The 12,845-nt window shown below is 39.7% G+C and overlaps 1 protein-coding gene across 4 annotated transcripts; it reads right to left on the bottom strand.

Moving 5' to 3' along the window:
* Positions 1–4,435: 4,435 nt before the first annotated feature.
* On the bottom strand, positions 4,436–10,841 carry OXSM (3-oxoacyl-ACP synthase, mitochondrial). Of its 4 annotated transcripts, none has more exons than XM_041411579.1 (3): positions 10,712–10,841; positions 7,671–8,676; positions 4,436–5,254 (listed from the first exon to the last, which is right to left on the bottom strand). In XM_041411579.1, exons 2-3 carry the CDS (start codon positions 8,672–8,674, stop codon positions 4,852–4,854), a joined length of 1,407 nt encoding a protein of 468 aa, XP_041267513.1. In that variant the 5' UTR covers positions 8,675–8,676; positions 10,712–10,841; the 3' UTR covers positions 4,436–4,851. The 4 variants fall into 4 exon arrangements, with proteins under 4 accessions (XP_041267513.1, XP_041267511.1, XP_041267512.1 ...); XM_041411577.1 differs by lacking the exon at positions 10,712–10,841 and adding an exon at positions 10,350–10,664; XM_041411578.1 differs by lacking the exon at positions 10,712–10,841 and adding an exon at positions 10,356–10,664.
* Positions 10,842–12,845: the final 2,004 nt, after the last annotated feature.

Genomic DNA, 12,845 nt, shown 5'->3' with positions numbered 1-12,845 from the left:
AAAAACAGGAAAGCTACAAAATTATATTAACTATCACATGGATATCCATCTATTTAGCCTCTGATCTGCTTTATGGCACTCTAGGAGAACTACAAGACACATATTAGAAAATATTCATCTCTTTTTCAATTATAGTTCCTCGTTTGCATTTCTTCTGCTCTTCATGAGCACAGGTCTTTTATCAATCCTTCTTATTGCAATTTTATTTCACTTCATTCTTATTATATTTTGTTGGAGACCTTGGGCTGCAATAGCCTGTACGCTACCAGTTTGATATACCTGTTTATTAGCTATCATACTAAAATTATTTTGCTTCTTACACAGACGTATTGACTATAAGCAATTGATATTGGCATATTTCTTTACAGTTCAGTAACTGTAGCTAGGAAATTGGCTTTCTACCAAGCTAAAATTAATCATCATTGTTATAAAATTTGGAGTGGTGTCTACTGCCCAAGCAGAAACTATTGCACATTTTGCTTAGGTTATAAAACTGCCTTCATCCTATTTTTTTTTCATTACTGGTCCTAGCTTTAGAAAACAAACAGGAGCCCAACTTAAATAAATTTTAAAAATAAATAAATAAATAAATTACACAAAAGGAAAGACAAATTAGGTCCCAGAGAACTGGGAGCAAGCTCCCTAGATGTTTTTGTACCACCTGTTTTCCCATTCCCCTTTTGGTCACAAAAGTCCAAAGAGTGGTCCCACAAAGATGCAACCCCAAACACGCTGACAGCACCAAGGGACTTGGCACAGCCTCCCAGCATGGATGTCCCATCCACGGCCCTGGCTGTCAGGCATAGTGGGAAGGGTGACAGGACAAGGCTGATCCTCAGACACCCATGGTTTTGTAGTACACATTTCTCACTACAGACCCACTCATAGCTTGAGAAATCATGAAATATGATCCAAAGTACACTCAAAGTGTCCATGCTAGAAAAAGTCTGGTAAGCAGGAAATCATGCTGACTTGCATCTAAAGATTGTGTTAGTTAGGTTTTTGTTCAAAAGAATGCCATAGATGCCTTGAAATAATGACAATATATAACTATTGTTGATTTTTATTTTCATATTTGTAAACGATGAGTCCCATTTTTACTAAAAATATAAGCTTTTGCTCAGGGCTTCTTTCAAACTTTAACTAGATTTAATTTTACATAATTTAGGAACTGGCAAGACATTATATTATAAATTCATCCATTAGCCAAAATTATGCTGTATACCTAAATAAAAAACTTCTTCACAGTGAACTAAAGTGACCTGCAGTAAATTAATATGAGGAATGTTTGCTCTCTACAATTGCAGAACAAGCTACAGAAGTCTGAAATGAAATTAGGTTTATAATTTTAAAAAACTGTTTCTGGAGACAGACAGTAATTAACCCTGATCTTTATAAGACTTCAGCAAGCACATGCTGTTTACATTTTTTATAACACATATTTTTACTAGATTCCTCTAAGTAAATGAGTTCAGGTAAGTTATCATAATTCCAATTTTTATTTCAAATGCATTTATTTCTAAAATTTCAGCTTAAGATCCTTGACTCAAATCTAAACAATATTTTAACCAGCTGGAAAGCAGGTTGGCAAAAAAAGTCCAGTGGTCCTCATGGACCAGCTGCCTTTGTAGTAAAGAAAACCAAAATCATTGTGAGCATCGGGAAGAGCAGCAGCAGCAACAGCTCATGGGAGATGACCCTTCCCCCCTACTCATCAGAGACATATCTGCAGAGCTGGGTTTAGTTCTGGGCTCCCCAGAACACATGAAATGTGTTCATACTGGAATAAATCCAGTGAAGAGCCACATCATCACAAAGATGACAAAGGACTTGGGGTATCTGACATGGGAGGAGAGGATAAGGGAGCTGGGACTGTTTGGCCTGGAAGAGACAAAGTTCCAGTGAGGTCTTATCAACATGATTAAATGGGGGAAGGAAGAAGAGAGAGCCAGATTCTTCTTAGTAGTGTTCACTGAAAGGATAAGAGGCAGTGGGCACAATTTAAATACAGGGAATTCCACTGAAATGTGACTAACTTCTTGCAGTGAGAGTGACCAAGCACTGGCACAGTGCCTGGAGAGGTTGTGGAGTCTCTATCCTGGGAGATACTCAAAACCCAGCAGGACATGGCCTTGAGCAACCTGCTCTAACTGGCCCTGCTTGGAGCTCTGGGGCTGGACCAGGCCATCTCCAGCCTCAGCCACTATCTGATCCTGCCTGCAGCCTTTGACTCTCACACTCCTCTCAAGTGTTAGACCACTTGAGAAGCAGAATTCAAAATAAACACTCTACCTGCATCTCCAAGTTTTGTTTATGAGATGGTTGGTAACTCCAGACTTGTAAGTCTAAATAGGAAGCTTTTTTAATCCAGACTCTGGATACTTACCTCTCTCAATTATTGAAGATGAAAAGTGCATTTTAAGTGAGAGCATTGTTTTAATACGTTGGTCAATTTGCTTACTTAATAGTTTAGCAACACAGATCTATTTTCCTTTTATATTTGCAGCTACCATAAGAAAGCAGTAATTAGCAGTAAGTAGTCCCTGATCAGCTCAGCAGGGTATGTGATAAAAAGATAATTAAAAAAAAAGTACATAAAAACAAAAACTATATAAACAAATTTCAAATAGTTAGGGGTTAAACTTGGGCTCTATTAAGTTGGTTTTTTAAAATCCAGATTCTCTGTGGGGCACTCTACTACTGCATCTCGGCATCTTAAAATGATCCATAATCAAAACACTTAAAATAACTATTGTCACAAACCTCCCATGGTTTAAAGGTTATCTGCACCAGATGATTAAATTGCAGTGGGCTGAAAAGAGAAAAATCTTTTAATAATTTCTGTTTTATTTTTCTCTGTGACAGTATCATCTGTCTTTTCATCGTTGGCACACTGCAGCCTGCACCCAACACTCCTGGGGCCACGATCTCTACTATCAGAGGGAAAGGGAGGAATCTCTGCCACAGTATTAATTACAGGTCTGCAGCTCTGTAACAAGACTGGGTGAGTTTAGTTAGACTGTACTTCCAGTCCACAATAATGCAGCATTATTCCCTTATTCTGCCCGGAATCACAACTACTTGAAAAAACACCATCTCCAGAAGCTTGCTGGATGATTTTCTCCACATTCACCATCCTCCTGCTCACTCTCTCCTGAAGTCTGAGTTCTTTAAATCAATTTCTTTTTGCATATCATTTGCAGAGGGTATTGTTGAATTTTATATTTTGCCTTTTATATTGCATGCAATCCAGATTCTCATTCATTGTACTGCCACTATTAATTAACATAAGGTAAGACATTTGTTGGTATTTTCCCTGACAGCAAACTCCCATACTCTGTCTTGCTTGTATGCTTTCACATTTTCCCTTTGCTAATATATCATTTTACTTTCACGCTTATTATTCATTAATCTGTTCTGGGCTGCATTGTTCTGTATGAACTCAGCTTCTGAAATAGTCTTAATCATTCTCCAACACATGATTCTCCAATCATTTTTCACAACAGCCTCTTTAACTTTCTATTCAGTAAAGACAGCAAATGCAAAAATTATGCTGTTCAATATCAGCATTCAGACCATTTGTGTAAATAATGAGATTTTAGGGTACAGCTCAGTCTCATGATAGCCCTTTACTAAGCTCATTCCAGAATGAAATTTACTTAGAAGTGCAGCTACTTTTTATGTCGCTTATTTTAAATCTAGTTTAAGTGGAGTTACTTTGCCTCCACTTACACAGGTCAAAGGCTAAGACTGACAATTTCAAAAAGAATGCTGGTGAAAACTCTTTTAATGAATTAACCCACCAATGGGAATATCAAACTTCACTCACATATGCGCTATCAATCAAGCCACTATTTAGCTAAGATGCTTGGCTGGTACCAGAAGGAATAGACAAAGTCCTTTACTTTTGCTTTGCAAAACTACACCCTCATCAATATGTTACCTTTAGGTACAGTTTATTGTTCCTGTTCTCTCAGATTTATTTCTTGAAGACAATTATTTTTCCTAAAAGAAGGCTTGTTTGAGAAATTTTGCTAGTTCTACTTTTCCACTTTGGCAGAAAAAACAGATACTTCCCAAGATACTTATTCCTTTCTGTATAACTATTTTTGAAATCTTCAGTGCCATACTCAAATATCTACCTTACTATTCTTGTACAAGATTTCAGAACTCAAGAGGTCATGACCTACTCATTCTATCCCTGTGCCACATGGAATATGTACAGGCCATGCTTATGCATCCTTCAATGTTAGCTCATGGCCAATGAGGAAACACAACAAATGGAAATGAATAAAGATGAAAAGAAAATGAACCAGTGCCAGAAACCTTATGACTGTCTGTCTATATTATTGTCTCCTGAATATCACTTGTGTGGAAGAATTATGATACTTGAGACAACTCACTATGAGGAAAAAGGCAGAATTCAATATGGAGTAGGTAACAAAGGGGAGCTCAGTCATAAACCTTGTATTATCATGCAGTTAATTCATCAGGTGTGGCATCCTAGCTTGTTAGCCAGCCTCTCTTTTGTACAAAAGACTCCAAACAATTTCTTTGTCACATGCATAGAAAAATCTTTTCTAAGATAGTTTAACCATGTCTCCTGCTCTAGTCAAGAACAAAAATTTCTTCATCACAGAAAAAAGAGATTTTTTTTTAATTTTTATTAAAATGAGTAAAAGAAGTTCCCTCTTTCTAAAAGAATTACTGGTGTAAATGTTAGGGTGAATAAAGTTCTTATATATCAAATGAGCAACTCTCAAAGCTGAGAAAATATTACAGAACACACCAGAGATAGCAGTACAGAAAATCATAATTGGTGCAATTTTTTCACACCACTGACAGCACAAGTTAAACACTTGCAAAGCACAAAGTTGCATTAGTGCCACCAAAGCCAAATGAATTTGTGAGCGCTATACGCCGTTTGTCAGTCTTCCACTCCTGAGCTGTCAATGGAACATAATTGAGATCAAACTCTGCCTCTGTTTTCTGTAAGTTTAGAGTAGGCGGCAACATGCCATGGTAGCAAGACAGTGCAGTAAAAGCTGCTTCAATAGCTCCTGCAGCCCCCAAAAGATGTCCTGTTGCTCCTTTTGTTGAGGAAACTGCAATATTACGTGAGTGATCTTTAAAAAGTCTCTTGATTGCTTGATTCTCAGCAGCATCTCCTAAAGGTGTAGAAGTTGCATGCGCATTGACATATGTTACATCTTCAGGTTTGATCCCAGAATCCTTTATTGCTGCAGACATGCACCTAAGGAGAAGAAGACAACAGAGTGCTGATTTGCCCGAAGTATTTTTGTCCAATGTACAAACCAAAAGAAAAAGTATAGGTTGTTTCAAAATGTTTATCAAGTTTGAAAATCTGCTTCAGCAGAGATGTAAATGACAAGAGGTTAACTCATTTAACTAAGCACATTAAATGGCATCTACATTAGGTACCAGAGAAAGACAATAAAAGTGAGGCCCACTATAAAAATCAGACTTGCTGTAAAAATTCCACAGCTAAAAAAATACAAAGAAAAAAAATTATGAAAATCAGTCTCTACAGACTACATTAATGTATCAAACACCCTTTTCACTGTAAAATTTGAGAACATTTGACAGAGAAATAACTGCCGATATTATTACAAAAATTCAGATATGCACTCCCCAACAAAAATACTGGGAAATGAAAGAAAAAATCTGCAGCCATCCTCCACATGAGCTTCTTTTGCATCCTATCCAGAGACTAGAAAATGTCAAGGAGATAGCACAAATCCCTATATTTCATTTTATAATGAAATTTACTGATAGTCACACTCTTCAAACCCTGCCATGGTATGTTTTGTTTGATTCCTGATGACTTGTATACTGTGACTGCCTCTTTAAAATATGGGTTTTTATGAAAACCGTGGAAGGATCAACACAGTTCCACACTGCAATTTCTCACAGATTTCCCTCAAAGAAGATTAATCAGATATCTATCCTTGCACATAACAACAAAGCACCTCTGAGCAAAAGACCTCTGACTCTTTTGAAATTTATGAAGAAAAAGCAAATAAAAGGAAGCTCAAAAACAGACAGCACAGGCTTCTGGACAAATTTAAATGTCTCTACTACAACCTTCTACCCTTAGAAGCAACCAGCTTAGCTTAGGGTGGAGGCCACTGACACTCACTGTTACTAGATAGTGAGCCAATATTCAGGCAAAAGAGATTACAGATAACTACGAGATATATTTAGTTAAATACATGATCTGCAATGAACTTATTCACTTAAGGAGATACCAGATTACTTGTGTTGGACATTATTTATATCCATAATTCTGAGTCTGGCTTTGCCTCTCCTTTCCTGCTGGTTTATTCCAACATATGTATTGGCCTCCAACAGAAGCAGTTATTAGAAAATGGCAAAAAAAATATTTATCTGATTTCTTTTTTGGTGTGGCAAATAAAATTCCTATAGGAAAGTGAGATAAGCACATACATTCCAGATTTAATCCATATACCACTGCAGTAACAAATTACTGGCTTGAAGACAGTATTAAAATGTATTATCTTGTCTCAAGGGTGGAAATGCTCAACATTTTGGAGATACCCAAATTAACTTTCAACTCTTCCTACTGTGAATTTAATTTATATGCTACCGCAATCATAAAATACACAAAAATTCTATTATAATATATTGCCATATCATCTCAAGGGTAAACAAGTCTGAAAATATGAGATAAGACACTCTTGATTACTCATCTCACACCTAAGTCTGCAGAACAATTAAATATGAATCAAAGAGCATCGATGGAAACATGGTATATTTACAGTTCTAGAAAAATCTGGTAACCTAATAATGATGCAAACACAGCTTTATGATACCACGCAGAAGCTTGATCTATTTGTGCAGTGATATATTGAATCTTGGTACTAAATATTCACATACATTCAAAATAAGGCAAACTAAATCTTTACTAAAGATTCCAATGACAGCAATAGTACTCAGCCTACATGAAGCTCTGCAACTTCCAGATGTAATTTAGCTGACAATTTAATTAGGTCAATGATAATGATTAGATGAGTATCATCTACTTGTGAACTGGTTTTGATGAGATAAACACTGATGAAGCTTTACCACCTCCCTAAACAGTACTAAACTGTATTTCTGCTATGCTCCTTCACCAACACTCTTAGCTGCATCTGAATGAAGTACTGAATATTCTAACAAACTAGATCTTTAAGTGCTCTACAGCTTTCATCACCTGAGATTTACTGTAACAAATAACAAGCCTTTCCAGCGGGGTGGGGGTCTACCTTCTTGACGGTAAAAGAGTGAAGGAGAACCTGAAAAGATTCTATCTCACCACAAACATCTTAAAAAGAGGTTTCCATTGAGACTTATTTACATGAGCAGCTGTATGCACCAAAGGAAAAATGTTTTCACAAAGAGGAAGCTTTCATAACTCTATGGAAAAAGGTTGATTCTACCAAGAACTGGCCTTCACACTCCTGCTAAAAAAAGAGAATCAGTGCACAACGTTACCAGAAACTCTTTCATTTTTCAGATTTTTAAGCTTTTGCAATATTAATTCAAGATTGAACATCCCTTCTCTGTGAAAAATACACAACGACAGAAACAAATGTACCCACTACAATTAACAAATTTAGTAGCTATTACAATCAACATAGAGCTCTTACCTGAATGCACCATCTCCCTCGGGATTAGGTGCTGTTATGTGGCAAGCATCACCGGACAGTCCATAACCCAAAACTTCTGCATAGATCCTAGCACCTCTTTGTACGGCATGTCCATACTCTTCCAAGACCAGCACAGCAGCACCCTCTCCCATTACAAAGCCCTCCCTCTGCGAATCAAAGGGTCGACACGCTGTTTTAGGGCTCGAGTTAAAACTCGTGCTGAGAGCCCGGGCTCTTGCGAATCCAGCCAAAGACAAAGGACTAATGCAAGCCTCAGTCCCTCCAGCCAACATGACATCAGCATCACCAGCAGCAATGAACCTAAAGGAGTCTCCAACTGCATGTGCGCCTGTGGTACAAGCGGTCGACACAGCGTGATTCGGCCCTTTCAGCTGGTATTTAATGCTGATATGGCCTGCTGCCATATTGACCAAAATCTTTGGGACAAAAAAAGGGCTGACCTTATTGTAACCCTTTGTTTTAAATAAGGCAGCTGTGTCAGAAATTTCTTCCAGCGGAACCATTCCCATCCCAATTGCTACACCGGCAGTTAAGCGGTCCTGTTCAGACTGGGGAGACCAGCCAGAGTCCTTCATTGCAAGCTCTGCTGCACTGATGGCCATCACGGTGGCAGAACTCATGGATTTGATCTCTGACTTCGACACAAAGCTTTCTTCACTGAACTCACCCTCCTTGTTTCCCCTTGGCACACATGCAGCCACTCTACATGGGATGCCTGCATATTCTTCCCCATTTAGTGATGTAATCCCACTGCCTCCTTCCAGAAGGTGCTTCCACACAAACTGAGTCCCCACACCAAGAGGGGACACTAAGCCAATACCTGTAACAACTACTTTCCTTCGACATGCAGGCAGTGACTTGCTGAAAGCCCTTCGCTGGTTTTGTAAATGTAGATTTACATTCAGACTCCGGAGATGAAGAATTGCAATCTTTAACAGATCCCGTGAGCACTGTGAGAACATGGTGGCAATAATCAAGCACATTCCTGTAAACGGAGGGTGGTGGAGAAAGACAAACACAACAATAAAGCAGACAATGTGGAAAACATTCCAAGAACATTAAATTAATAACCTGCTTTTTACTTGACAGCCTGTTTTCAACCCTGAAGAAAGGGATATATTTTCTGTGTCTGTAATGAGGAATAGTAGGAGTAATGGCAGATAATGGCACAGAAATGTTCACTTTGGGAATGCCTCTAGTGGGCTCTTCTAGCTTAAGCTGCGATGAATAAGACTTTGCACTACTGTGAACTATGAAGCACTCTCTGGTTTTGCTGCAAAATTTCCCCTGGAGTTTTAACCACCAGCTGGCTGGAGGCAGAAACAATGAGCATTAACAGCTTCACTCATCTAAGGGAAAAAGTATGTGTTCAACAGAAAGTCCCACCATTACCAAGTAGAGTATATCATCATCTCAAACTTCATGTCCAGCAGAACAGTCTAGAGACCTCAAACAGGAGTCAATAAACTTGTCCTGGTTCTGCTACTAATGTAATTACACATCTAGGACAAGACTCCTTCTCTTTCCACCTCCACCAACCCATAATCAGCCTTGTGTTATTACACTGTCATGGGACAGTATCTCAAGTAGCTTGAGCAAGATGTGGGGCACAGCACCATCTCCAGCGAAGGCAACAGCACCAGACCCTGCATCGCAAGAGGCACAGCAAGTGATGGCAGAAGGCCTCTGTGGAGAACAAGTACTTGAGGAAGGACCACAGCACTATGCCAAGTGGTGATGGTGCTGTACTATAACATGGTCCCTTTTCCTTGCCTTGGCCACTGCCAGTCCAGGGCCAGTCTGACTGCACACATCTGACATGCGGGAGCAGGGCAGAGGCTGCAGTACAGCTCTGCCAACACCTACAACACAAGCTTCAACAGGTTGCCTGCTTTTTGCCTTGTCCAAGGGCCACTTGGCATCCCCAGCTCTTTGGTAAAATGGAGAGCTGTATGAACACCATAAGGTGCTGCTGGGACTCCTGCTAAAATACTCAGACCTGGGCAGTGCAAGTGCACAGCAGCGTTACAAAAAAAATGTCATGGAACCACAGAAAGGTCTGGGTTGGAAGGGACCTTAAAGATCATCCCATTCCAACAATCCCTGACATGGGCATGGACACCTTTCACTAGACCAGGCAGCAGAGACCAGCATCCAGCCTGGCCAAGAACACTTGGGATAGGGAATAAAAATAGTAAACAATCACATATTATATTTTATACATATTTTATGCAAATATTAAATTTAATAATTTAAAAAGTATTCTAAAAGGAGCCTCTTTTAAATCCTGACCCAAATTTGCCATTTCAGTTTTTTCTGCCACTTAGCCTGGACTCTATAAAACAGGCAGTATGTGCATATAGTGCATAAAAATATATAATAATATTTAATGTATTATATAATGCAAGTTACATATATAAATATATAAAGAATATTATATATTCTATATCTAATACAGAATATAAAACTCCTCTGCAGTCATACTATATGCATATTTATGGAGTTTGGTGTATAACATATATATGTTTTATAGATACACTATATGATGCATATTGTATAGCATACACAATGGGTAAGACAATGTATTTTATACATATTATTATACACGCGTATAATAATGCAAAATATAACATATTTTATCAGTGTGTATGTACATACACCCACATGCACATATAATATGCCTGCAGCGCTCTGTAAGGCAGCTCGTCCCGCAGTCTCACGCAGCCTTTACTGAAATGCCGTCAGCCGGCGCCGAGCCGTCCTGTCCGACCCAACAACGCCCGATACCTGCTGTGCGGGAAAACCAGGCGCAGGATAATTTCCCCCGGGAACAAGCGCTACCGAACACCCCCAGGTCTTTCAAGGACAATGACTACTTTTGATGTGCAAACCAGGAGCCAAACGCCAGCTCCACCAGCGCCGCCATTGCCGGCCAGGCCAGGCCCGCCCCGCTGCGGGCGGCGTCTCCCCCGGCCCGTGCTAAAACGCCCGCCTCCCTCTGCCCCAGCCCTCGGCGGTACCTCCGCCGGCCGTGCTCCCCCCGCCCGGCGATGGTTCGCTCTGCCTTTCTCTCCCGTTCCGACGGCGCGGGGCCGCACCACTCCGCAGGCGCAGGGGGAAAGAAGGAGGTGTGCGAGTACGGCCCACCGCGCTTCCTCCCGCCTGGCCCCGCCCGCGGGCGCCGGTGGGGGCGGGCGGCGCGATCGTGGGAATAGCCCAGAGACCAGGAAAAGGCAATGAAATTATTTCCTTCCCAAGCCACGGGACGGAGGAATAACGCAAAGGAGGAATAAAAAAATAAATAAAAACAAACAAAAAAACCCCTACCTAAAATCCTTCAAAGAAACACTCCGGTGGAGTAACAAGTCTGTTCGTATCCTGGACAGACTACCACGGCAGAGCATAAAACATTTGTCCAAGTCTCAACAGAGACATGAATTAGTTACAGTGCGAGTTTGCTTGTTAGGTGATACCTTTATATAATTTCAGTATACAGCAGTAAGAAAACTGAAATGAATTTACCCCCACGTAACACAATAATGTCTATTAGCTGCAAACAGAGCTACCTAAAAATACAAACTGTAGCACGGTAATGAGGCACATACTGCAGGAAAAAGGAAAAAAAAAAAGGCCAAAAAGGAGATAAATGCAATATTTAATAAAAAAATTAAACATATGTCCACTTTTTAAAAAATGAAGAATCTGTTTTTAATTTAGAAATAAAATTCCTTGTGCATTTAAAGTGTTAGCAATTTGTTGGAAGTTGGCACTTGGTTTTCTAAATTTTTCGCACTGCTTGCCTATGAGCACTTCCAAAGCGTTGTTTACAAATGCCATACTGAGATGCATTATGTATTTATATGCATACATGTACAGCAATTTAGTTAATCTTTGTATTTCCTAAGGCAGCCAACACTGAGAGTCACATGTCTACAAGAAACACATGGAAAGGAAATTAAAAGCTGAAGTAGCAGCCAAGGAATATGGCATCATCATAAATTAAAATTTTATTACTTTGGTACCAGTTCCTGAGGGCTGAAATAGTAACACTTTAACAATGCTAGTAAGAATAATAAATGTAATCTCAGCAAAAGTGAACTGCCCTGTGTTAAATCTCAGCATTTGTGAGGGATATGTACCAGTCTCTTAAAAAGTCATAGAAGCTGGGCAGTGACCTGTCAGAAGCAGGCAGCAGAGCCATAGTGTAATATCACCTACACAATCAGAAGGCAGCTTGAATTTTAAAGACCTCTTTTGCTTGGAACTCTTTAAATCTGCATTCCTAATAAAGCAAATCTCCACAGGCCTTTGTGCCCAAGGTTCTTCACCACAGTTATTTCAGTAGCAGCACAAACCAGATGTCTAGAAGAAAAAGTCCAAGGTTTTTTTTTTGTTTGTTTCTTTTTTTTGCTTCTCTGGGACGGACTGTGGGTAGTGCAGGGCAGATGTCGCGGTGGGTGCAAGTTGCTGCAGTGACATTTCTGCTCGGGCAGCCCTGGTGAGCCTGGAGGTGTGGCACCCTCAGTACTGTCAAACCAGGGCAGTACAAAAGGAGATTTATATCTCAGTGATGTTACTACCTGCCAAGGGGCTTCCCATCTTCCAAAAATATGGAATAGGTAAACATTTTCTTAAGAAATTATGTTCTTTGATCTTTGTATACTTTTAAGTGTAATCAACCAGAAAGGAGATGTAATCAAGCTCTAAGTTATGTCCAGGTGTTAGAAAAAGAGATTGCTTGTTGGCAGAATTGCTTTTTTAGGGTTCCACATGTTTCCGTGAAATCACACCTCAAAGAGGTGGAAGTTTACAAAGCTTGGGAAGAAGGATGTACCACTGTCAGTGGGCACAAAGAATGAGGAATTTATTGGACACAAGGCCATTTAGCAGAACTCCCAAGATAAGGAAGAAACTAGCAAAGCCAACTCAGCAGCAGTGCTGGGATCAGCTCTGACTGGATAAAAGGCAATTCTGGCAGGGTGAGTTTGCAACCATCGACTAGAGAGAAAAAGCGGGCATGTGGCCTAATCAGCATAAGAAGTAAGGGAATCATTTAATCAACAGAAGATAGCATGTGTATTAATAAGAGAACTGTGTAACTTGTATCCAATGAACATGAACGCCTTTGTTTGCTAGAATGTATAAATAGTGATA

The sequence above is a fragment of the Onychostruthus taczanowskii genome, unplaced genomic scaffold, assembly GCF_017590055.1.
Source record: "Onychostruthus taczanowskii isolate IOZ18803 unplaced genomic scaffold, ASM1759005v1 scaffold36, whole genome shotgun sequence".
Taxonomy (NCBI): Eukaryota; Metazoa; Chordata; class Aves; order Passeriformes; family Passeridae; genus Onychostruthus; species Onychostruthus taczanowskii.
The sequence above is the reverse complement of the archived record's forward strand: the minus strand, read 5'-3'. Positions and strand labels throughout refer to the sequence as shown.

What these genes read in the sequence shown, in the direction of transcription:
- OXSM (XM_041411579.1), bottom strand. Translation starts at nt 8,674, where the DNA reads ATGTGCTTGATTATTGCCACCATGTTCTCACAGTGCTCACGGGATCTG. An exon ending in GAGGGAGATGGTGCATTCAG is followed by an intron (nt 5,255 to 7,670) that starts GTAAGAGCTCTA and finishes TCTTCTCCTTAG; the next exon opens with GTGCATGTCTGCAGCAATAA.